General features: G+C 41.0%; 6 protein-coding genes across 10 annotated transcripts; 3 read left to right on the forward strand and 3 right to left on the reverse strand.

The window, feature by feature from the left end:
- Positions 1–482: 482 nt before the first annotated feature.
- LOC108096562 (zinc finger protein 664-like) lies at positions 483–2,345 on the reverse strand. 3 transcript variants are annotated; one of them, XM_017198256.1, is made up of 3 exons: positions 2,299–2,345; positions 2,004–2,223; positions 483–848 (listed from the first exon to the last, which is right to left on the reverse strand). In XM_017198256.1, the coding sequence occupies exons 2-3, from the start codon at positions 2,217–2,219 to the stop codon at positions 594–596; spliced, it is 471 nt and encodes a 156-aa protein (XP_017053745.1). In that variant the 5' UTR covers positions 2,220–2,223; positions 2,299–2,345; the 3' UTR covers positions 483–593. The 3 variants fall into 3 exon arrangements, with proteins under 3 accessions (XP_017053745.1, XP_017053743.1, XP_017053744.1); XM_017198254.1 differs by having other exon boundaries at positions 489–848; positions 1,575–2,223; XM_017198255.2 differs by lacking the exon at positions 483–848 and adding an exon at positions 1,164–1,517 and having other exon boundaries at positions 1,575–2,223.
- A 143-nt stretch (positions 2,346–2,488) lies between these two features.
- On the forward strand, positions 2,489–4,575 carry LOC108096918 (proteasomal ubiquitin receptor ADRM1 homolog). Its single transcript, XM_017198869.2, is given in 4 exon segments — positions 2,489–2,597; positions 2,704–3,245; positions 3,638–3,674; positions 3,676–4,575. Coding segments are annotated over 3 exon segments (1,281 nt in total). The 5' UTR covers positions 2,489–2,597; positions 2,704–2,724; the 3' UTR covers positions 4,399–4,575.
- A 572-nt stretch (positions 4,576–5,147) lies between these two features.
- Positions 5,148–17,639, forward strand: LOC108096642 (protein argonaute-2). Of its 3 annotated transcripts, XM_017198406.2 has the most exons (8): positions 5,148–5,291; positions 5,884–6,061; positions 8,714–8,876; positions 11,708–11,782; positions 12,830–13,615; positions 13,674–13,896; positions 13,960–15,570; positions 15,635–17,639. In XM_017198406.2, the coding sequence occupies exons 3-8, from the start codon at positions 8,756–8,758 to the stop codon at positions 15,771–15,773; spliced, it is 2,955 nt and encodes a 984-aa protein (XP_017053895.1). In that variant the 5' UTR covers positions 5,148–5,291; positions 5,884–6,061; positions 8,714–8,755; the 3' UTR covers positions 15,774–17,639. The 3 variants fall into 3 exon arrangements, with proteins under 3 accessions (XP_017053895.1, XP_017053894.1, XP_017053893.1); XM_017198404.2 differs by lacking the exons at positions 5,148–5,291; positions 5,884–6,061; positions 8,714–8,876 and adding an exon at positions 9,488–10,486; XM_017198405.2 differs by lacking the exons at positions 5,148–5,291; positions 5,884–6,061; positions 8,714–8,876; positions 11,708–11,782 and adding an exon at positions 9,487–10,486.
- LOC108096646 lies at positions 7,824–8,065 on the reverse strand. Its single transcript, XM_017198410.2, has one exon. It carries the CDS (start codon positions 8,063–8,065, stop codon positions 7,883–7,885), a length of 183 nt encoding a protein of 60 aa, XP_017053899.1. The 3' UTR covers positions 7,824–7,882.
- LOC108096645 lies at positions 8,110–9,345 on the reverse strand. The gene is made up of 3 exons (XM_017198409.2): positions 9,101–9,345; positions 8,504–8,631; positions 8,110–8,303 (listed from the first exon to the last, which is right to left on the reverse strand). Exons 1-3 carry the CDS (start codon positions 9,244–9,246, stop codon positions 8,110–8,112), a joined length of 468 nt encoding a protein of 155 aa, XP_017053898.1. The 5' UTR covers positions 9,247–9,345.
- Positions 17,640–19,938: 2,299 nt separating the features above from the next.
- On the forward strand, positions 19,939–21,533 carry LOC108096644 (protein DJ-1alpha). Its single transcript, XM_017198407.2, has 3 exons — positions 19,939–20,495; positions 20,856–21,178; positions 21,336–21,533. The coding sequence occupies exons 1-3, from the start codon at positions 20,325–20,327 to the stop codon at positions 21,493–21,495; spliced, it is 654 nt and encodes a 217-aa protein (XP_017053896.1). The 5' UTR covers positions 19,939–20,324; the 3' UTR covers positions 21,496–21,533.
- Positions 21,534–24,995: the final 3,462 nt, after the last annotated feature.

The following is a 24,995-nucleotide window of genomic DNA, read 5'->3' on the forward strand; positions in this document are numbered from 1 at the left end:
AGAGTATCGATAACAAGGAGGAAAGTGATGAGATTTTGGCTCTAAAGCCGCCGAGTCGCGTTATTTCCGTTAACTTTAAAAATTATTCATGTTTAAAATTAAAATCCATCTATCGTGTAATATCAGATGGGACCGCACAGAAAGTTTCGTTCACGTTATACCATTCTTCGACTGACTCAAATCTGATCGCTCGATCAACTTACCGAAGTTGAGCCTTTCTTTGTCACGAATTTTGGTATCTCGTCAACGGACCTAACTAGCAGAGACTGCCACTGTCACTGCTGGTATGCCTTGCGCATAAGATGAAAAAAACGTGTACTTCCCCGTAATTCGCCGAACTAATTTTTCAGTCTTGTCTATATTTTTACAAATCTAAAACTTTAGATGTCCGAGACTCAAAGGGAAAAAGGAAGATATGTTAGGAATTTAATTGTCATTAAAATATTAAAAGTGTTGAAAATTAATATAAATTATAAATTTAGTTTTTTAAATGTATTTCTTCAATATTTACACTATTCGACGCGGTTTCTTTAGGTATTGTTGTGACTAAGTTCGTGTTTTAACATTATCTAAACGTGTCGTAAAAATAGCATCTATTGTTGATAATTTGACTCTTGAGTTTTTTCATATTTTTGTCTTTTTCGCGCTCTGTAGTCACGACTACGCTCTGCTGCAGTTTTTGGTTTAGTTTTTGTAATGATGGACCCTTGGCTAGCTGCATTTTTTAAAGCCTTTTTCCGCTCTCTAAATTCACGTGAACGTTCTGTTGATGTTTTACCTTGTTGTCTAACAGATATTTTATTTTTAATTGTTTCACATTCTCGCACCACAATTTTTGGCATTGCAATCTGAAAAGGAAAAGTTATTTGAATTTAATATTTAATAAAATTAATTAAAGAGAAAAATAATATAGTAAAATATCAAATATTGAATATTAAATTAAAATTCCTCGTGATTTTTTGTAAATAGTAAAAATACCTGACCTCAATTTAAATTTATACAAACTCATTGTTAATTAAAAATAACTATAGAAATTCCAGGTTTTAAATTAAAATTTTGTCAAAAAAATATATGAAATGTTGAAATTTGTATTTTATGCAAAATGATTTATTGAAATCTCAAATGACGAATTGTAATCCATTTTTTTTTAACCCCAAAACCCCCAAAAATAATTAAATAATTTTTAGAAAAATGACTAGGAACGCCGAAGACGAAGATTTATCTTTTGTATCTAAAAATCTAATTCGAGACAAAGTCATACTATTTAAAATACCTAAAGCTAACATTGTAAGCATTAAACTATATACATCTGTATGTCTCTTGGATCTTGTGTTTAATTACTGCAGGAACTAGCTTTCCTTCTTGTTATGCAGGGCTTTTATGTGTCGCTGAACATCTGCTTTCCGGGTAAATCTTATCAAGCACTCAGAACATTCAAACGGTCGGTCTACAGTGTGCGTTTGCACATGTTTCTGGAGATTTGCGCTCTGGGAGAAGGATTTCGAGCAGATGGAACACTGGAAGGGATTTTCGCCAGTGTGGATTCGCATGTGAACTTTGAGATTTGGTTTTACCTTGAAGGCCTTCGGGCACTGGGAACACTTGAAAGGTCTATCGTTTGTGTGGGATCGGATGTGAGCCTTTTGTTGGGAGCTCTGGATGAAAGACTTCGGGCAGTGGGTACACTTGAAGGGTCTCTCTCCAGTGTGCAAACGCATGTGTGTCCGCAGATGTGAGTTGAACACAAAGGTCTTTGGACACTGGGTGCACTTAAATGGTCGTGATTCCAAGTGTGTTTTCAGGTGCTTTTGAAGATAGTAATCCACTGTGAAAGCCTTTGGGCACTGGGAACACTTATACATCCGATCCTTTAGGTGGCTTCTATAGTGTATTTGGAGATCTAGTTTTACTGTAAAGGACTCCGCGCAATTGGGACATTTATGCAAGACTTGATCGTTTCCATCATCAGCCTGCAAATCATTCTCCTCCACTTCAATTTTCACCTTAAAGTCGCTGTGATCGACATCGTAGTCTAAAGTGTTGCATTCCTCCTCTTCCTCGTATTCATATTCCTCAAGTGGTTCGTTCTTCACTTGGCATTCAAACTGGATATCCTTGTTATCCCTTATCGGTGGCTCACTCTCTGGTTCTACAAATTCGCAGACTTCTTGTTTCAGTAAGTGCACCTCCAGTGGTTCCGTTTCTGTTTCCGCTTCCATCGCTCTAAAATGTATTAATATATATTATTCATTTAAAAATAAAATGTATAATTTTACGATCGTAAACAATAATATTTACAGATGGTTTCGATTTGTTTGTTTGCTTCTAATAGATTGGAGGTGGCAAGTGTGTAGCGTGTTTTGCAACACTAAAACCAATATCTATCGGGAGTTTGTCTTCACTAAATGTGGCGGGTGTACCGTCTAACTAGTGATGGCAATTTAGAGTTTAAATGGGATTTTTTAGCACTTGGAAAGAAAGCCATTTCACTGTATGGCAACGCTGCAAAAGAAGAAGACAAAATTTGCTCGTCATTCGCAGCAGGCGATTTACTGAATATTTCAAAAACCCAACAAATTCAGCGCATTATATATCCCGTAAGTACTGCGCATGCAACCGATAACCCCTTAGCAGAACCTTAATCAAAGAAACCCCTGGGAAATTGAGCCGAAATTCGAGTAATCACAATCTAATCTCCGCCAGCTTTCAAGAAGCGCCCGCATCATGTTCGGCAGACAAAGTGGACTGGGCAGTTCCAGCAACAGCAGCAACCTGGTGGAGTTCCGCGCTGGCCGCATGAACATGGTCGGCAAGATGGTCCATCCCGATTCGCGCAAGGGTTTGGTTTACATGACCCAGAGCGACGATGGACTGATGCACTTCTGCTGGAAGGACCGCACCTCCGGCAAGGTGGAGGACGACCTCATCGTCTTCCCCGACGACTTCGAGTACAAGCGCGTCGATCAGTGCAAGACGGGCCGTGTCTATGTGCTCAAGTTCAAGTCGTCGACGCGCCGCATGTTCTTCTGGATGCAGGAGCCCAAGACGGACAAGGACGACGAGCACTGCCGCCGCATCAACGAGCTGCTGAACAACCCACCCTCCGCCCACCAGCGCGGCGGCGGCGGCAGCAACGATGGGGATTTGCAGTACATGCTGAACAACATGTCGCAGCAGCAGCTGATGCAGCTCTTCGGCGGCGTCGGCCAGATGGGCGGTCTCAGCTCGCTGCTGGGCCAAATGAAGTAAGCAAACAGGCATTAAAAGCCGTCAACAGAAAGTTAAATTTGCATATATTTCCTTGATTGATATGGAGTATAGAGTGCTTCGTTATATCAATTTTTATTTTAATTTGAAAGGGAACAGGAAAGCCTTTCTTTCCGATTGTAGAATATATAAAATCCCTTATTTATTAAACAGTTCAATTCGCTTTAATTACTCAATTACTTCATTACTTAACTCTCTGCCATTTGTATAAGTACGTATGTAGAGATTATTGACCATTTATAGACTATATTTGTATAAACAGAGAGTTATCAGGCAGACTAATGATTGTGTAGCTTCGATTGATATTTAGCTCAGAAACCGCTTATCTCCTAGGCACCTACTTAAACCTGTATTCTATCTTTTCTTGCAGTTCCCGCACGCCCTCGTCGCGCAACACCTCCTCTTCGGGGGGGCGGCGGTGCCTCGGCCTTGCAGACGCCCGAAAACGTGAGTGTGCCTCGCACCCCGAGCGCACCATCCAAGTCGGGCAGTAGCCGGAGCAGCAGCAACGTAAACTCGCAGGCCGGCGAGGCTGCCGGCAGCGCCGGCTCCTCCGTTGATGCGGATGCCTCCGGTAAGAACTCAACCACATCGACCACAACGGCGTCAGAATCGACCGGAGCCTATGCCAATCCATTCCAAGCCTACTTATCCAATCTCTCCCCCGAACATGGCGCAGGACGATCCCTGAACATTGACCTATCAACCGCGCTCTCTGGCGCCGATGCCATCAATCAGCTCATCGCCGATCCGGAGCGCGTCAAGTCGCTAATTGTGCACTTGCCGGAGTCGGAGGATGCGGACGAGGATCGCAAGCAGCAGATCAAGGATCACATCACCTCCCCGCAGTTCCAGCAGGCCCTGGCCCAGTTCTCCAACGCCCTGCAGTCGGCCCAATTGGGTCCGGTTGTCAAGCAGTTCGAGTTGTCCAACGAGGCGGTTGCCGCCGCCTTCTCCGGCAATCTGGAGGACTTTGTTCGCGCCCTCGAGAAGAGCCTGCCCGCTGGAGCCACCATGGGCGCCGAGCCGTCGGCCAGCGAGAAGAAGGGCGATCCCGAGACTCCCACTTCGGTGGCCCGCGACGAGAACACCGATCCCGCTGCCGAGAAACAGGAGGAGAAGCAGAAATAGCTTTCGCCTGCGGCACTTCAATAATTTAAATGCCGTCGAAAGCGTACTTTTTCATGTTTTCGAGTATGTTTCGATTCTGAATAAATTAACAAGGGAGTTACAAATGCATTGGAAATAACACATTAGTTGGCATTATTTAACATATTAATGAAAAGGATTTTTTTATGATTTCACTAATACATTGTTTTCATTTTTTAAGTAAAATTTGTTATACTCATAATAACATGGAATATGCAAGCCTTAAATTTCGAGGATTACAATATCAAAATGCTAATCGTGAAATGGTTTTTAAACGATCGATTTCCAATTCAAATCAATTTGATAAATGTAACTTGGGGTTTTAATTGGTTTTGGAATCAATCACATATAATTGATAATACATCCTTATAATTTTTGTTAAAACTGAACTTAAGATTTTTGACTTTATCCCAAAATATTTTTAAATTGCAGTCTAAAAAAGAAGTCAGAGATTTGCATATAATAATTAACAATAAATGGGGAAAATAAAGTTTAATTTAAAATTCAAATGTAAATAGCGGGGGACTCATGGAAGTAACGGGAATTCAGTAAATCCCAAGCAAGGTCATTTTGTCGGTGTCCCCCTAACAAAAAGCTCGCTGCCCTGCTCGCTCGCAGCCCCTTATAGTTGTCCCTGTCGAGCATGGATTCCGCTCTCTCTGTCTTTTGAGCGAGCCGTCTCACACAGATACACACACAGGCACACGCAACAATATTTATTTTATTCAATTCCAAAACGGCCAGCCTATAAGTTGTGTTTGTGCAAATCGCGCGCGTTCGCAATTTTTTGTAGTTGGCTACCGCATCTCATACATAAAGATCTCAAGCGATCTCCCCCTGACGGATCGAACATACGGATATACTCCAGATCTGCAGTAATTGCCATTTTTTTTCGCAAATTTTTACGTCGCGGGCTGGATGTTTTTGTATCTGTTGTTGTTGGTGCTTTCATTTTGCAGCAATCTCTGCTGCGTATGTGTGTGTGTGTGTTTGGTGCTTTTGGCGGACGTGAGACTGTGTGCGTGGTGTTGGCAGTCTGTATGTTATTTTCTTTCCAATGCATGACTGCTTCGCGGATTGTGGGGAAAGCTTTTCCCTCCAAAGTAGTTGCCATAAAAAAGTTAAGAGCCGCAGCAATAACAAAGGCAAAACAAACGCAAAAAAACGCGAGCGAGCGATAGAGAGAGAGAGTCGCACACATATTGGCAACCTTTGACTTTGACTCACTCGCACATACACACATACAAATGCGGCCTGGAAGCTTGCAAAAAATAAAATTAAATAAAGTAAGAGCTGCACGAAAAACAGTGTGTGTTGTCAAATAACAAAGTAAACAAAAAGCTTTTTCGAATTCGCAATATCTCCGGTCTAACGATCTGGCAACACCAACAACAACAGCAGCCACACAAGAAACTGCGTTTTAACCATTTCCTGCACTTATGTATCTTTCTCGTTTCTTCCAATTAGAGCTGGATAAGTAAAGCCAGTAACGGTTTATATCCAGTCAAGACGCAAACCCCACGCAATTCCTTAATGAATTTCCCCCAACTAAACGGAATTCGCAACAAAAAACGCTCAATTGACCGCTGATAAAGCTGATAAAGAACATATAGACGCCCATAGTCAGCTGCAATTTTACGATAACGTAAGTAAACACTCGATTTAATGGGGATCCTCTGAGTTTGCCGGCAAATCGAGGCTTCCAGAACAGCTGCAGGAGCTCTAGATAAAACAGAGGTGTCCCCCCATAAAAAAGGAGAAAAAATCAAAACAGAAATGGCGCCTGAGCATATGCTGTAGGAAATTTTCGAGAGCGCCATCGAGAGTGCTAGTGAGAGCGGGACAAACGTACCGACAGTGTTTATGTTTTGGTAGAAAGGTCACATCCTTAGCTTCCAATAGAACTTTCCTTACCTCCTACGCCGCCCCTCGTCCCGCGCAAATTACGTCAGGAATCGAAAAAGGAAGTTCGCTTGGGCTATCCGAAGCTTGTACTTTCTAGTCACTTTCATTTAAAAGTATTTTACTATTTCCTTAAAATTTCATTAAATTCCTTCTATAAGTGCTATCGTTAAAAAATGTACCATTTTAAATTCAAATGCCGTAAGACGTATGTACATATAACAGTAAATTAAATTAAAGGGGATTGTGTTGCTGTTGCTTTAATCTGTCATTTAGAGACCGAATTATAATCATTTCAATTTAGTTTTCCCCTTAATGTTGATTTTGTTTTATTAAAATGTCTATATATTATATCTCATAATTACATAAATAATATATTAGGGTATAGGATTTTACAATTGTGTGCGTAGGAGTTGTATTCTTATTTGCCTGATCAGGGAAAGATTTACTTTAGGGGATTCTACCAGGAAAGGACATTCAGGTATTTCCCAACATCTGTCCGAAATTGCAATACCCTCGGCATGTTTATAGAAGTATTCAAAGTTGACCAAGTGGGTGGCGAAAGTTTTGCGACGCGACTCCTTTAACATGGCTGACCAACAGGCGGGGAAAGCTTCCAGCCTGACATTGAACTTGGCTACTCTGCACCGAATTCGATTAATCACAGGGTGCCGCAGCTTTTTGGGGCAACTTTCTCCAACAATTGTGCAGCTGCCACACTTCAACAGTTTGTTGGCAGTTGCAGCAATTTCATCGATTTAGCAGATACATCCAAACATTCGCAGCGCGCCATTTTAAAACTTTAGCTCAAAGCTTGGAGTGTATAGTGCACTTGGCTCCCTTGCCCCCCCAAAAAAGAGGAGCAGCAGAGGCAACTTCATCCCAACAGCTGTCTTGGCATCCAAGGAGCTTTCTCCGTTGCCTGTTGCACTTTTATATGCCCCACAAAAAGGTATTTATGAAAACTTTAATGGACACACAGATGTAGTTTCAGTTGAAACATTTGCCGTCTCAAATATCTTCACATTTTTTTAAATTGTTACATTTATTTTCCAGCTCGTTAAAGTAACATAAATAAATCGAACTCAATGAATGTGCGTCTACGCAATAAAAATGTAAATCTTATGTTTATCCCCAAAAAATCCAACAAAAACACAAAGTGATTGGCCAATCTTCGATCCCCTTTCTGTGGGTCCACCACAGCCATGTCCACTTTGCATCGCACATTTGGTCGACTTCCTCCAGTCCAATTATCAACGGCTCCTCCCGCCCCATTGTGATTATAAGCTCTGGCCGGCGGGCGACTCTCCTCTGATCCGCTGACATCAGCAAACAGCCGCCGCAGCAGCAGAAGGAGCAGATGATTTTCCGGTTTGCCAGGGACCAAAAACTGGTTTCGCACAGAAAAAAAAGCATTAAAAAACCCGACCGACAGGCTGACGGACCGAAATGAACGCTGCCCTTTTTGCACAGTCGGGCCAAAAAGACAATACAGTGCGGAGTGGTACATGTTAAAGCTTATATATTTGAAAGTACGTGTGAGGAATAAGACAGGACATTTGGCTTAGAAGTCGACGGGCTTGATGGTGATGAACCGGGAGAGGATGAAGGCCACCAGGACGGTGGCGCACGTGAAACAGAAGGCGAACATGTAGAAGCTCTCCTCGGTGAAGATGTCGGAGAAGGCTGGTATATCGTTGTAGATCTTCTCGATCACCGCCAGTGTTCCCTTGTGTTTCCTCACCATGACGATGGTTTTGTTTTTTGTTTGTTTTGTGTCCACTTCTACTTCTATTTCTTCTTGGGTGCCTTCTTTCCGCCACCGGCTCCTCCTCCCAGTTTCTGTTTCTCCGCCTTGGTCAGGACCTTGTTGGTGATCTCCTCGGGAGGTGCCAAGCTGGAGACGTGTCTGTTGCACAGCTGCAGGAGTTCTAGTGTGTCGAGGTTTTCGCTGTTGAAGCGGATCTCCTTGACTTTGGCTTGCTCTGCGGAATGAATATGTATTAGTTATGTTTATAAAGTGCAGCTGCAGAAATCCTCTTTATCTAAACTCTAAAGTAGCTTTCTTTGAAATCTCTTTCTTTATTTGGGTAATTAAAAAATGTAATTGAAATTAATTCAAAGAACTAAGTTAAGCTTATTGACAGTTAAAGACTTCTGCAAAACTCATCTTATTGAAACATACCTTGTGCTGAATCAATCAGGGCGAACCTGATGTTGGCTGGCTGGCGATCGCACACGATTTCCGATTTGACCACGCACTTGGGATTCGTTAGGGCCACCTTTGGTGTGGAGAGCAGGAACAGGAATTCCCTGTGGGCAGATGAAGAAATGCTGATCAATATGGGCTATTGATTTTCACCGACTTTCTGTTTATTTTCCCCCGATCTTCCAGGGACAGCAGAGCCGCCTCAAACTGACGCCGACACCGACTAAAATGTCCACGGAGCGTGAGCTGGCTCCCGGTGGGCCAGCTCAGCTCCATCCGCACACGCTGCCGCTGACTTTTCCGGATCTCCAGATGACCTCCGCCGTGGGTATAATCGGAAAGGTTTACGGTGAGTTTCCCCTAGTTTATCATTCACTTTTTCAACGCATACAACTCATTGAAAGGCCCGGTTTTAGTGTGAATACTTCACTGCACCTTTTTCGGTTATCTCAGTTTTTCGTGTCCTATTTTTCTTTTGCTTTTCACTTTGGTTCTGTGAAAATTTTCCCATTCGGTGCAGAAGACTGCGCATGTCCCGCTATCGATAAAAGAAAAGCGCTTTTCCGGACTCACCGTGTGGATTTGACGTTCTCCGCAAATGGATCAAACTGCACAGTTATCCGCTTGACTCCCTTTAAATTCACGCCCTTCAGCTGCTTGCCAATTGCTGAAACAATGCCGCCGGAACGGCGAAGCGCTCCACTAAAAGGAACCGACATTATTTATGTTTTTTGTGCGCAAGGAAAACAGAAAATTTTCCCAAAAACACGACGTAACAAACACGCTACGTAACAGCTGGGCGGCGATAACGATTTCTTAAGGAAACCGATAGCCCCTTAGCGTCTTTCAACACTGAAATGCTGACTGGAAGCAACCCTGTTTTGCCAGGCATAGTTTGCTTGCACATACAGTCGTCTCGCTCACTCGCACGCCCTAAAGCGAGGGTGCTTTGCCCTCATTTAAGTGTGGTTAAGAGTGTACAGCATGCGTCACGCTCACACGTCGCGAGTACGATTTTTGTGTGGACGTCCAGTGTGTGGCTGCTGTGGGAAAAGCTGAAGAAAATTGCATTTTTTGCATAATGCGCGACGTGAAAAGCTAACAAAAGTTGTGCTAAATCAAAATTCAATAGCTTGGCCACGGTTTGTGCGTAAGAGCGGGCGGCGCGAAAGTGTTTGGTGCACAAAAACCACGTCTCGAAAAAGTCAAGAATTCTACGTGCACACATTTTTTGGGCTGCCATATATAAAAAAACGCATACAAACGCATTTTCTTTCTGTATAGCGGAGCAGCACACACACAAGCCGAGAAGCACACACACACAGACGCATACAATTGCACTCACGAGATATGCGAGCATAAAGAAGAATTTTTTCTTAGTTGTATTACAAGAGCATTAGATACATATATAAGTATATAAATATACATATATACACGCCTAGGTGTGTACATAAAGATACATACATATAATTAAACGAAAGCTGTGCCTACATTTGTGTTCTTTTCCAATACTAAAATAACATTAAAAAACAAAAACAATAATAACAAATAAAATAATGCAAGTCAAGAAAGAGGCAGAGACGAGATAATACCCAACTTGTCTGTTGCTAATTCCAATTTATATAAATACGCCTACGCCACGCCCACGCGCAACAACAACAACAAAAAAACAAATGAAAAATCAACCAAACGAATAAAACTTTAAACTACTTTAAAGTGTGATAAGCAAAAGGCTGAAATCAAAAAAAAAAAAAAAAAAAAAATAATTAGTAGAAAACCAAAAGCAAGATCAACAACAACAACCACAACAAAGAAAACAACAATCAATTACATTTTACACCAAAACACGAAACATCAAAAACGAGAAGAAAAACAACACGAGCCAATCTTTTATACATTAATTATTTTTCTTAAACCAAAACCTAACTTAGTGCAAAAACATGTATCCAGTTGGACAACGTAAGTGGCTATCGCAAAAAAGAAGAAAATAAGACTAAAAGAAAAAGTCAATTTCCAGACTAAAGAAACTGCTGCTGCCACAAGTTTCCCAATATGCCCCCCCATTTCCCCCTTCGCCCATCACCCACTAATCAAGTTTTCGATGTTCTACTTGCACCTACATGTGATATATATATGTACGTACATATATATAAATTGCAAGTGCCAGACTTTATAGTAGTGTGAAACTCCCACACAGACACGTGCGTCAAAGTGCAGAGTTGAAAATGCGCAAAAAATTGGGTCAACGACCGTCGCGTCGCAATAGTTTCCTGATTTTCCGGGGGTTGCTCGTTTTTAGCTTTTGGGGGCCTACGACTCTGTCTGAATTCTGGGTTTCAAGAGCAGACTCTTTATGATTGCGACGCAATTTGCTGACGATTGTGCGTATTTCAATTTGAATATTTATGCTGCGAAGGGTGAAAACAGAGAGCTTCGTAAACAGAGAAGGGGTTGTTAGGGAAAACCATAAAAATAAACTCATGTCATATTTAATAACGCCTTGATAATTGCCGCATAGGATGTTCCTTTGTTTGAAATTTGAACATTTAATGGGAATACAACACTATTTTTAATGTTTTTTTTTCTGAAAATAATGATGTATAATCTGAGAATCATGAGAACTAAAAATTTATGACTCTGTTTGAAAGACCTTCAAGAAGCCCTATGAATCTAGGTGGCAGAATGTTTACCTAGTAGAACATCAAAACTAACTCCACGTGCAGGAGATCCCATGGGTTATAGGGTGCAATAACAGAACTATTAACAAAATGGTGGCTAACCCAGGACTTGGATACGCAAACACCCACCCAACCAACCACTTAAAATACTTAGTAACTGACCAAAGGAAAACGACTTGTGGCAGCAGAGCAGCTCCCACTATATACACACTATTTAATCCAAAACATATATTTATTGATGACGATGATGAAAGAAAACTGTAACTAAAATATTATTAACGCACTTTTATTTCTTTTATTTTTTTTTTTTTTCGTTTTTTATCGCCATTTAATTTTTCGGTTTTCACATCGTTTCACCTTTGACATTATGCTTTTGATTTACCATTATCGACAACAACCATCGATTGGCCATTACCCGATTACCCGATTTTTGATTTGAACCTCCTCATTTCCATTTTCATTTGATTACCTTGTGTTTATTTGATTACGTTTTCTTTTATAGAGTCACAGTGGACCCCCTCGCCCACTCGGCCTCAGAGTCCCTCTCAGGCGCAGACTAGCTTCGACACGCTCACATGTAAATTTCTCTCCAAAAACCAAAAACGATTACTAAAATTACTAAACGAACCTACCTTATGCAATTTGATTGATTCGAAAAAGCTAAACAAAACTGTTTGTGTTTATGTTTCTTAGTTTGGTGTTCCTGACACACTGCTCCTCCACTAACAAATTCCTATCCTTCAACTAACCTTTTTGCCGTAATGTTACTAACAAAAACCAAAAAAAACTAACCAACAAAAAATATTTCGACTTTTTGTTTCGTGTAAATGTTTGTTTCTTTGTTCCATGCAAAGTGCACTTGAAGTATAACTCTACACTTAAACTAAAACACCTGCAAAAACGATCTTTGAATTTTAATATGTATTATTTTGTGTTCTACGCTCGCTGCATGACAATTTTTCGCTTGTAGTATACTTGGGGGAATTTCCTAAGCCTCTGGATTACCTCATTGGAATCAGGGTTGTTGTTTTATTGATTGAGATCACTTTTGAAATGTTTAGGACTTGCAGTTAGTACATATATCAGTTACCAAGGGGCCTGTTTACTTAAGTATTCTTTAGATAAGATAAGAAATAACTATTTTATTAGGGGTTTTTAAAGAGAAATTTCCTGATTAGTACTATACAGAAAAAAAGTAAGATATTTTTGTACTTATTAGGATAGCATAATGTACCCCATAAACATGTGTTCAGTATTTTAATCCAATTAAAAATTGCGAGAAATCCCTACGTAACATATGCATCAAAATATGCTTTGAATTTTCCTTAATAACAAACAAGTTTTAAACCTAATGAAATAATTACATTTTATGGATTTTAATAACTAATTTTGGTACTGAAAATTATTAGCATAAACTATGTTTGCAAAAATGAGGGAACCTACAGGATAGATCTATAAATTTGGAAAAAGTTTTCTTGATAAAAAATTCCTGTGGTTTATCTGAGCATGTGAAAAAACCCCAAACTTACTGTTGGATATTGCCTAGTTTTGTTTTCTTTTTTAAACTTTTTATCCTAAGAAAATGTTGTTTTGGGATGAAACTAATTGGCGATTGACTTTGCAGCACCACCAGCGCCCGGCTCGTCGGTCAATCCCACCGCAGTCACCAGCCCGAGTGCCCAGAATGTGGCCGCTGGTGGAGCAACTGTGGCCGGTGCCGCTGCAACTGCCGCCCAGGTGGCCTCCGCTTTGGGCGCCACCACCGGCAGCGTGACGCCAGCGATTGCTACGGCCACGCCAGCCACGCAGCCGGACATGCCCGTCTTTACGTGCCCACGCCGTCCGAATCTTGGGCGAGAGGGTCGCCCCATTGTGCTGCGGGCCAATCACTTCCAGGTGACCATGCCGCGCGGCTATGTGCATCACTATGACATCAACATTCAGCCGGACAAGTGTCCGCGGAAGGTGAACCGCGAGATCATCGAGACCATGGTGCATGCCTACAGCAAGATCTTCGGCGTGCTCAAGCCGGTGTTCGATGGCCGTAACAATCTGTACACCCGCGATCCCCTGCCGATTGGCAATGAGCGTCTGGAACTGGAGGTGACTCTGCCCGGCGAGGGCAAGGATCGCATCTTTCGCGTGACGATCAAGTGGCAGGCTCAGGTCTCTCTCTTCAATCTGGAGGAGGCACTCGAAGGCCGCACCCGGCAGATTCCATACGATGCCATCCTGGCCCTCGACGTGGTCATGCGGCATTTGCCCAGCATGACGTACACGCCGGTGGGACGCAGCTTCTTCAGCTCCCCGGAAGGCTACTACCATCCGCTGGGCGGTGGACGCGAGGTGTGGTTCGGTTTCCACCAGAGCGTGCGACCCTCGCAGTGGAAGATGATGCTCAACATTGATGGTAAGTATTTCACTCCAAAGTTATCTATTTTAATTGCTAATCTTTGAATTTCCTTCAGTTTCGGCCACCGCTTTCTACAAGTCTCAACCAGTCATTGACTTTATGTGCGAGGTGCTGGACATTCGTGACATCAATGAGCAGCGCAAACCGCTCACTGATTCGCAGCGCGTCAAGTTCACCAAGGAGATCAAGGGCCTGAAGATCGAGATTACCCACTGCGGCCAGATGCGTCGCAAGTATCGTGTGTGCAATGTCACTAGGCGTCCCGCCCAAATGCAATCGTAAGAAACCTTTAGTTAATGAAGCCCTTCACCTTTTATTACTATTTTTATCCACTCTTTTAGCTTTCCACTTCAATTGGAGAACGGACAGACGGTGGAGTGCACCGTGGCCAAGTATTTCCTGGACAAGTACCGCATGAAGCTGCGCTATCCGCATTTGCCCTGCCTGCAGGTGGGCCAAGAGCACAAGCACACCTACCTGCCACTGGAGGTGTGCAACATTGTGGCCGGACAGCGATGCATCAAGAAGCTGACCGACATGCAGACCTCGACGATGATCAAGGCCACCGCTCGTTCGGCTCCGGATCGCGAGCGCGAGATCAACAATCTGGTGAAGCGCGCCGACTTCAACAACGATTCGTATGTGCAGGAGTTCGGCCTGACCATCTCCAATTGCATGATGGAGGTGCGCGGACGCGTCTTGCCGCCGCCCAAGCTTCAGTATGGGGGACGTGTGTCCACGGTGATCACCGGCCAGCAGCTGTTCCCGCCGCAGAACAAGGTCAGCTTGGCATCGCCCAACCAGGGTGTCTGGGATATGCGCGGCAAGCAGTTCTTCACCGGCGTGGAGATCCGCATCTGGGCCATAGCCTGCTTTGCTCCACAGCGCACCGTGCGCGAGGATGCACTGCGCAACTTCACCCAGCAGCTGCAGAAGATCTCGAACGATGCCGGCATGCCGATCATTGGACAGCCGTGCTTCTGCAAGTACGCCACTGGACCGGATCAGGTGGAGCCGATGTTCCGCTACCTGAAGATCACTTTCCCGGGACTCCAGCTCGTCGTGGTGGTTCTGCCCGGCAAGACGCCCGTTTATGCCGAGGTTAAGCGCGTGGGCGACACCGTTTTGGGCATGGCCACCCAGTGTGTGCAGGCCAAGAATGTGAACAAAACATCGCCGCAGACGCTGTCCAATCTGTGTCTCAAGATCAACGTCAAGTTGGGCGGCATCAATTCAATTCTGGTGCCCTCCATCCGGCCGAAGGTCTTCAACGAGCCGGTCATCTTCTTGGGTGCTGATGTGACCCACCCACCGGCTGGCGATAACAAAAAGCCCTCGATTGCCGCCGTCGTTGGCTCCATGGATGCCCATCCGTCGCGCTACGCGGCCACCGTTCGAGTGCAGCAGCATCGCCAGGAGATCATCCAGGAGCTGAGCAGCATGGTGCGCGAGCTGCTGATCATGTTCTACAAGTCGACCGGCGGCTACAAGCCCCACCGCATCATACTCTATCGCGACGGTGTGTCCGAGGGTCAGTTCCCGCACGTGCTGCAGCACGAGTTGACCGCCATTCGCGAGGCGTGCATCAAGCTGGAACCGGAATACCGGCCGGGCATCACGTTCATCGTTGTCCAGAAGCGCCATCATACGCGTCTCTTCTGCGCGGAGAAGAAGGAACAGAGCGGCAAGTCGGGCAACATTCCCGCTGGCACCACCGTCGACGTGGGCATCACCCATCCCACCGAATTCGATTTCTATCTGTGCAGCCATCAGGGCATCCAGGGCACCAGTCGCCCGTCGCACTACCACGTTCTGTGGGACGACAATCACTTTGACTCCGATGAGCTGCAGTGCCTCACGTACCAGCTGTGCCACACGTATGTGCGATGCACCCGATCCGTGAGCATACCGGCGCCGGCCTACTACGCCCATTTGGTGGCCTTCCGAGCCAGGTGAGTCTTTGAATTTGAAGTTGTCATCCTTGAACCCTTGGTTACCAATTTAATTACCTTGCAGATACCATCTGGTGGAGAAGGAGCACGACTCGGGCGAGGGATCGCACCAGAGCGGCTGCTCCGAGGATCGCACGCCAGGTGCCATGGCCAGGGCCATCACTGTGCACGCGGACACCAAGAAGGTCATGTACTTTGCTTAAAAAGTATCGCCACCCCGCCCCCACACACCTACATATATATATATGTATAGATATATATATACCAACACCAAAAAGTCAAAGAATACAAAATCAGTTTCGAAATTCGATTCGAATAAGCTACTCCCCCCACTTCCTCTTCCCTGAGATCGAAAAGCGGATGAAAGCCAAGCCTAAAGGTTTAGAAATAAGTTTACAGTTACATTTTACGTTTGAGAGAGGGCGCGATGGGAGGAGCACGAAAATCTGGCATGCAATTTAGTTATCTGGTAAGCAGAAGAAGAAGATGATCAGATCCCAAAAGAACACAAAGGCACCCACACACACTCACTCATCGACACTCACACAAATGAATACAAAGAGCAGACAGCCATACAGTGAGAATTCTCAAAAACAAGCGTAGCAAGCAAATTGAATGCAAATAGGAAATCAACTTAAGGGAACAAAAACTACGGCAGCAATACCAACCAACACCAATTACAAGAAACAAAAAAAAAGTGAAACAAATGCGAAGCGCGTCATCAACACGAGAGAGAGACAACTTTTGTAATAGAAATTACGATTACATTGTACAATATATTTTTACACGATACGAAATGAAGACATGATGAATGATGAATATGAATGAATGCATACAACCAAAGGTTTTTAGTATACAAAAACAAAATGAATACGTTGCTGATCGACTCACACAGCAAGAAACAACACCACAAGAACACCAACAACCACTCGGATTCTCTGTACTGTGAACGAAGACCACCACCAAATTATAAACAACAAACCACAAGCGACATTAAAGCGACAAGCATTGAAAGAGTGTAAACACACAACTTAGCATGTACTAATGAAATACTTCAATAACTAGGGCGCATATATGGAAACCAAGCAAGAACATTTAATAGTTTATAAGTTGGGCTCTACCAAAAAAAAGAAAAGAATCGGAGAATGTCAGATTTAATGTCAGATTTAAATGGGCGATTAAAGAGAGCGTGGCCAGAATAACGAGAGAAGTGCAAGCCTAAAACTAACATTTAAAGTTTTTACAAAACAAAACGACAAAAAAAAAAAAAAAACAAAAAGAGCGAAATGGAACTGTAACAAGATAAGAATACTTAAATTCAAAAGTGCAAATAACGCGGTAGCAGTTACGTTGAAAGTGCAGATATTTTATGTTAGTCTTTAGTTAACCCCACTTGTATGCACACACACATACAAACACACACACACGAGCCATCAGACTCCTCCGAACTTCTCCCCTCCCCGAGTCCCCAAGGCATATCACTCAATGTCCCCAATTATTTATGTACCTCCTAACGATATTTAGTTGTAGCTACTATCTTATATTTTTTTAAAAAGAAGCGTAACGAAATTTGTTGATTTCCTCATGTTGATTCTTCGAATGGAAAAACATCGCGAACGGAACAGGCCTGCTTTTCGTTTTGTAATTTTCGTATTAATTAACTTTAGAGCAAAGTGGTGTACGGGTAATATAAACAAGGTAACTCTCTTCTCCACCGTCCCCCGGAGAGAGGTGGAGGCAAACAACATTTCAATATTTTACAAAGTAGTTTTAGTTTCGCCAAAATCAACAAGCAACAACAAACAAACAAACAAACAAAAACAATATCAATATGAATCGTATGCTTAATTAATTGTACTATATCGAGGACACAGTTCAAGTTAACATTATGATGCGTTGTTATTTATGCGGTCCTGGGCGACGATAATTATCTCCCGGACCGAAACCTTATTTATACTTGTGTACATCCTTCACAGAACCTTGTATTTAGATTTAGTTTCCAAGTTTGCAAGTTGTTTTGCCAATCGTACATAATGTGAGCATTATAAAATACAATATATTTAAATCTTTATGCTTATTTTTAATCATTTACTGCACTTACAAATTAGTTTGTAACCCTCAAAAAAATATGTAAGCAAAAACATGAAGGGAGTGTTGCAGTCCTTCAAAATGTTGAATCAAACTTTCAGAAATCTTTAGGATTTGACTTCATTTGCTGGGGAACATTAAAAGAGATATGTATTTATCAAATGATTTTAAATCTGTGAAGATTTTGTTTCCACGTCAAAAGCTGTAATAGTTATTTAACAAAATTGACTTATAAACAAGTAAACATTTGATGAATTAATTTATAAAGTATTTTTTTCAAAACTTTAACTTCAACTTTCAATTTAAATTTTTTAGATTCATATTTTGTATTTTGTTCAAAAGCCCAGTTCTCTTATGGCCTAAATTTCTTACCAAAAAAGTGTTCCATATGTTGATAGTCTTTCAGTTCTTGTTTGATTTTATGGTTATAAAATAAAACAGAGGCTCATAGTGGATACTTTAACCAACTGAGATATTTAGCTTACTAAAGTACTGGAATCGATTAACATTTTGTGGGGCTGTGCAATCAATGAGTGGATATATTTGTTGACTTCTTTAATTATAATTATTCATTTTCCATTTGTTTTCTGTAGTAAAGTTTCTACACAAGGGATTACAATTTTAAATTTATTTCTAATACTTACTTAAAAAGCAACCCGAAGCAAAAAAAAAGAAAAAGAAAAACAAATCAACCAATTTTAGTTCTAAGCTAAAAACGAAAACGAAACAATGCAAAGGAGTTCGCGATTCGGGGCTCGATTTGAGATCGCCCAGACAGAACCAACATTTACATTAAATATTCAATTAGTTTAAGCTGAAGCTGAAATGTGTGCCGACAATGAATGCATCTCGTAGTTGTAAAATGAGCGAAATATTCAACAATAATTTACTTTACCAACACAATACATGAGAAAAGTCCAAAGCTTTAACTACTCGCAAAACAAAACAAAAAAAAAGAAAATATGGAGCAGAATATCGAGGACGGGAAACCCCCAATCACTAAATGAAAATGCCAATAACAAGCTGCTATTTCCCATCCAAACCAATGGGCTGTAACAGTTGTCCCTATATACACGCGTAAATATATAGATATATCGTAAACTGGAGAACTCCGATTTTCCCCGCAAGAAAACAAAAACAAAACCAACTCACACACACTACAATTTCAATGGTTTCTTCAGTGTCGTGCAGCTAAAGGAAAGGTTTGAGAGGAGGTTGGATGACGTACGTGGATGGCCTTAGATATCATTTCCAACATATGTTCTGCTCAGAGTCAAGGCCCAAAAAAATAAAGACAAGAAGCCGGGATATCCACATGGGAACTTACATTTTTATCTGTCAAAATTCAATTGAGCTTTAAACTAAAGATAGATCGAGAAAAATAAAAATAAAAAGAAAAAAATGGAAAGGAGAGGAGATAAGTAAGAAATAGAATTGGGATCGCATTGTTTCTACATATTACTTATAAATGTGCCGTTTATAGATGTCTACAATTATATACAACAAATATAGATATATACCTAGATATATAATCAGATCGAAATCGAAGCTAGAACAGCAATTTGCACAACTCTTCCTAAAGGAAATAAAAAATACAAATCTAAATCTAACGATTAAATTATATGCCACAATTACCGAGATTTCAAGAAGTGACGGACTAACTCCAAGCAATTATAAACGTTATATTTGAATAACTAACTTATGATATGTGTGTACTGTATACTCTTCCAATTAGTCCCCAGAGTCCCACTAAAATAAAATATAAAGAGAATCAAGCCCACACGCGATAAGCCCCAAATAGCCCCACACTCTCCACTCTCGAAGAAGTAGTGTTCCAAATCCAAATCCAAATGCGAATCAGATCAGATCCGATGATGATTGTCCCTTAGCTGAAATTCGACTAGCAAAATCAATACGATAATACCACTTATTCGTGAGTTAAGATTAAAGAGATCATCTGGTACATCCCTTACTTTAGAAAGCAACCAAAATGCCGGGTAATTAATCAATAAAATACATATTATTAGTTCTAATCTAAGCGGAGTAAACAAAATACATCAACATTATTATAATAAAGATAAACAAGCAACGTGAGCAACGTAAAATGGGAAATCTGTAACTTTGGTGATCTTTTTAAATGTTATTAGTAAAACAAAACAAAAAACAAAAACAAAAATCAAGTTTAATGACGAATACAAATCAAACCAGTTTTAAATGTGACTTAAATTACGACGTAAACGACATTTTTCCACAAAAATTATATATGTAACAAGACAAAACCAAAATCAGAGTTTGTGACATATGCGAATTAATGAGAGTTGATGATCTTTTCGATAGAATTCTTTCAAGCTGTCTAACAATTAGTTATAAGCGCTTCAATACAAATACCATTAAACAAAAATCAACAAACTCAATTAAGTTAATGAGAACACAATTATATTTAACAAGATGTGTATGTTTTATACAAATTACAATTATTTTTATCGATTAATGCGGCTTTGTTTTAAATCTGAGTTCTAAACAAACAAAAACAACCCAACCCCTATGAAACAAAAACGATTTCAGTTTGCGTTAAAAGTAAGAAAAACAGCATATACAATTCATTTTTGTTCAATAAAAATATATTTAACTAAATATTCGACTTGCTTTTTCGATTCCGGGCTGAAATGATATCAATGCTAAGGAAATCCCTGGTAACCATGGGTCTCCAAATGCACTCCAATCTTCTGGCCAGGTTCAAATCCAACCAGGAGGCCAAGACCGCTCTTATTATTCTGGCTCCAGGTGCCGAAGAAATGGAGTTTACCATATCCGCCGATGTCCTGCGTCGAGGAAATGTAAGTTTTTTGGGGAGAATTATTAAATTTCGAAAGAAGTACCATAAGTGATCAATAAACTGTGAGTTGTTTGCTTGTACATATGTCTTTACTTATTTCAAAAAGCTAATGTGATAAAAATAAGATTTGTCTAATACATACTTGCATTCTAAACAATTAAAACAGCATTATTGCATTTATGAAATCCGCCTAAAAGGGAAGATAACATATCAATTGGGTACTATTGTTTTTATAATATAATAATTAAATTTTCTATGAATGCCTTATTGACCTTATCTGCTGGGATAGATCGGTTTATAATACATTTAACAGAAACACCGGAAAAATCTATAATCCCTTTGTGGCTTCCATTTTGTTTAGATCAATGTCACCGTGGCGGGTTTAGATGGTTGTGAGCCGGTCAAGTGCTCCCGATCTGTGGTAATTGTGCCAGATACTTCGCTTGAAGAGGCCTTGACCAAAGAGAACTATGATGTGGTAGTCCTGCCTGGAGGACTGGCCGGTAATAAGGCCTTGATGAACTCGACTGCAGTTGGAGATTTGCTCCGTTGCCAGGACTCAAAAGCAGGATTGATTGCTGCCATCTGTGCTGCTCCCACTGCGCTGGCAAAACACGGAATTGGAAAAGGAAAGTCCATCACTTCGCATCCAGATTTGAAGTCCCAACTGAAGGACAATTATTGGTAGGTTCCTTGGTGAACACTTTAAACTTATTAAATTGCATTTAGTAGAGCAAAATTATTGTGCTGAAATGATGATACTGTTAACGTTGCAAACCTATATATTTATGCAAACTTTTAAGTATTTTAGATTCACTATACTATGTTTTTCTTTGCCTAGCTATATAGACGATGAGGCTGTGGTTCAGGATGGAAACCTTATTACTAGCCGTGGTCCTGGCACTTCTTTTGATTTTGCTCTGAAAATAATCGAACAGCTGGTTGGAGTTGAAACGGCTATTAAAGTGGCAAAACCAATGCTTTGGCCTTATAAATGTTAATGAAAATTAGTAAATAAAACCGTATAGATCGGCGAAAATACTATTTGCATGGTTATAAAAAATTCATCAACATTTATAAAATTTGAATAAAAAAATTTTTTTGAGTTATGATTTGAAATTGTTTAAAATTCGCGCCAGCCCAAATTTGAAAATAACTAGCTGTGCTCTTTTAACGCACTCCCCCAACAGCTGTTCAGTCGGCAGAGAGCGTGAAAAAGAGAGAAAACGAATTTGGGGGAGAGCATTAACCGGTAGCGACGGGTACAGAACGCCGGGCTTTCTTTCTCGTACTCATTGTAGGTAATGCCAACGGAGTTTACCCGTTTGGGAAAACGTTGTCCTCTGTTAACCCGTTTGGGAAAATATTTTCCCATGTAAAGTTTCTGTTAATCTGGTTGAAGAATGCGCCTCTAACGGGCGAAAATGACTGCCGAGAGATCAGTTATCTTGAAACCGGTGTCCATAAGGATTGGCTTGGAAAAGCATAGCGTTAATAATTAATTGCAATAGAAGTAATTGAAACTATTGCTTCTAGCTAGCATTAGAGCTCCCACTGAATCTTATCAAGCATTCTTTTCCCGCTAGAGGCGCTTTCTTCAATATGGTTAACATAAACTTTACTTGTCTGAAACGGGTAAACAAAAGCCGAGAGAGCATTCGAACGTACCCGAACGGTTTTTACCCGACATTGAGAGAGCAAATTACGATGTTGTTGCACGAACAAGTTGATAGGCAATTTGTTTGACTCAAACAAAACTGATCGAACGGAGCTGTTTGGTAGGCAGTCGCAAATATAGTATCAAGATTTTTTCCTATTGTTGTTTTGGATTTCGAAGTGGACGAATCGAGGCTCTGTAGGGTTTATTTTTTAGGCCGCAAGAGTTAGACCGTTTTTGCGCCACCGTGAGCACGTGAATCGTTTGTTGTTGTTGCGCCCGTTGCACTTGCAGCCCAGCAGAGTGCCCGTGTGTGAACGTGAGCGTCCGTTGCATAGTGTGAGTGTAGACGGGTCATTAAATCTGCCGCTTCTTTTCTGCTTGCTGTTCTTTTGTTTTTGGGTAAATTGCACAAGTGTAACGGTTTTTTTCAAGAAGTGCAACAACCAAAGCGACAGCAGCAAAAACAACAAAAGTAACTAGCAGCCATGTAAAGTGTGTGTAACTAGAAACGCGAAATAAGTGCAGTTCATTCAAACTGCAAACGAAATTGCCATAAATTATTGTTATAAGCTTTTGCGTTGCGTGATGAAAGAAAAACAGTGCAATGGCAAATGAAAAGCGCTGCGAGCGAAAAAATAGTGGAAAATATTGTGTATATAACAGTGAATAGTGAAAATTAACATAGAGCAGGAGCAAAAGCAAAAAAAACAGGAAAATAGTGGAAGCAGCCACAACAAAAAGAGAAGTAGAAGAAGAAGAAGAGGATGAAAAACGTTTGCTGCACTAAAACACACACATACACATACTAAATCCACCCTCTCTCTCTTTGCGTCCTTTCCCTGTTTTCTCTCGCCATCTCCCTCTTGTAGCCGCCACCACAATCTCTCTCTGACATGCGCCCTCTCTCGTTCTCGCACAGTGCACTTTTGGTGCCCTTTTTAATGCTCCTTTTCATGAGTCACGAACTACGGCAAAAGAAACCGTGTAAAATAAGAAGAAATTGTGCAAAAAGCGGTGACAGTGCAAACCACAAACAACCAAAATTTTGAGCAAACTTAAGGGGGGAAATACAATTAGAAGGCCTGAAATGTGGGCTATCTTTGGGAGTGGATTGCAAGTAGGGTGTTAAATGAATCTTAGCGATTCTTTTTGCATGTTATTAGGTAATTATTGAGCAATAAAAATCAGTCAAGTTTTTTGAAAAATATTGTAACTAAGCCCATTTATTATCAATAATGTGGAGTCGTGTTTTTAGGGAAGGACTTTGCGCCGTGCAGTCTCCAGGTCCAGGATCACGACTTAAACAAAAAACAGCAACTGGGCTTTAAACTTAAAGTTACAGCGCACACCATGAATTATTCCATATTTGAAAAAAATTATTTTTCCATTAAAAAATTTGAAGTTAAAAAAAAATTTCAAAAATAACGTTTTTTTTTCGACTTTGTTTGTAAAAAAAACATGTTATAACAAACAAGTATGAAAAACTGTTATATTCATGGTGTGGAGAATTTAATTTCAAACATAATGCAAAAAACCGCATTCGATTAAAATAAAATCTCTGACCTGTACATTGCACGGCGACTTTGAAAACACGACTTTTCAGGAGAAGCGTTTAAAGTTTACTTTTGTGCATGTCCGCCATATGACACACCCTCACTAAATTGTGTATAACTTTGAAAATAAGGACCGGACGGCTTTATGCTTTTAAAGGCTTATTCTCAGACATATTTAGAATACATTACCCCAAAAAAAAATTTTTCGAAAAAAAAAAATTTCTAATTGTATTTCCCCCCTTAAGCAAATTCAAAGTGCAATGTGCTAAATGCCGGAATAAATGCCATTATTTGTTCCTTTCGGGTGTTCCTTCTTGTTTCCCATCCCATTCGTTGATTGTGTGAGTGGAATTTTTAACAGCCGCTGCCTTTTGTTGCGGGGGCGGGTAAACAAATTAAATAATTTGTTTATAAAACTGTGTCAGAGCAAGAGTCATGTGTGAGTCTCAACCCGCTCCCTCTGACGCAGGTGCGTTTATCTACAGTAGAAACAGATTAGCGTGAACTAAATATCTTTTATTGAAACCGATTTACTTTTTAGACACTTATTCGAAGTGAGTTGAAATAACTTACTGTAGAGATTCAGATAAGGGGTTTGGAACCATTAAAATTGTTTAAAAAGTGCTCTACTTTTAATGGAACATTAAACCATTATCAAATATAATAAAAATTATATTCCCTAAAAATTCCTGGAAAAAACATTTTTATTTTATTTAGAAAGACCATAGGGCTATCATCAATTTTCCCATCCATTGTGCAACTGGGTGATCGTTTAGTTCAAATATTTTAGTAGAACACGGCTCATTGACCAGCAACTAAATAAAAAGAGTTTCGCTAAGGAAGGTTTGACTGTAAGATTCCTTAGTTGCTGGCCGGCTAATCAAAGCAAAGTCAGCACAATAATTTCGCATTCTCTGCCTTCCACTCTTTCTCACCTATCTGGTCCACTCCATCTGCTCTCTATCATTATTATCTGCTAAAACATTTGCCCTTGTGTTTTTTATCAAAGACTTGTTCTAATTAGCAAAAGCTTCAGTTTTTGTCATTGTCGCATTCGCGTAAGCGTAAATACATACTTTGAAACTACATGTACTCATACATATCATTGCTGGAAAAAATCGATAGTAAGGAGGGGCGGTCAACATTTTTTTTCTGAGTGGTGGGTGACACATCCATCGCGAGTACCGTTCCTTTTCGTCCGTCTGCTTCATCATTCATTCAAAATCGGGCAGGCTACACGCATTACACACACTACGTGCTCACGTGTGCGTGAGCGCCTGACACTGAC

The sequence above is a fragment of the Drosophila ficusphila genome, unplaced genomic scaffold, assembly GCF_018152265.1.
Source record: "Drosophila ficusphila isolate 14025-0441.05 unplaced genomic scaffold, ASM1815226v1 contig_414, whole genome shotgun sequence".
In the NCBI taxonomy this organism is placed as follows: domain Eukaryota; kingdom Metazoa; phylum Arthropoda; class Insecta; order Diptera; family Drosophilidae; genus Drosophila; species Drosophila ficusphila.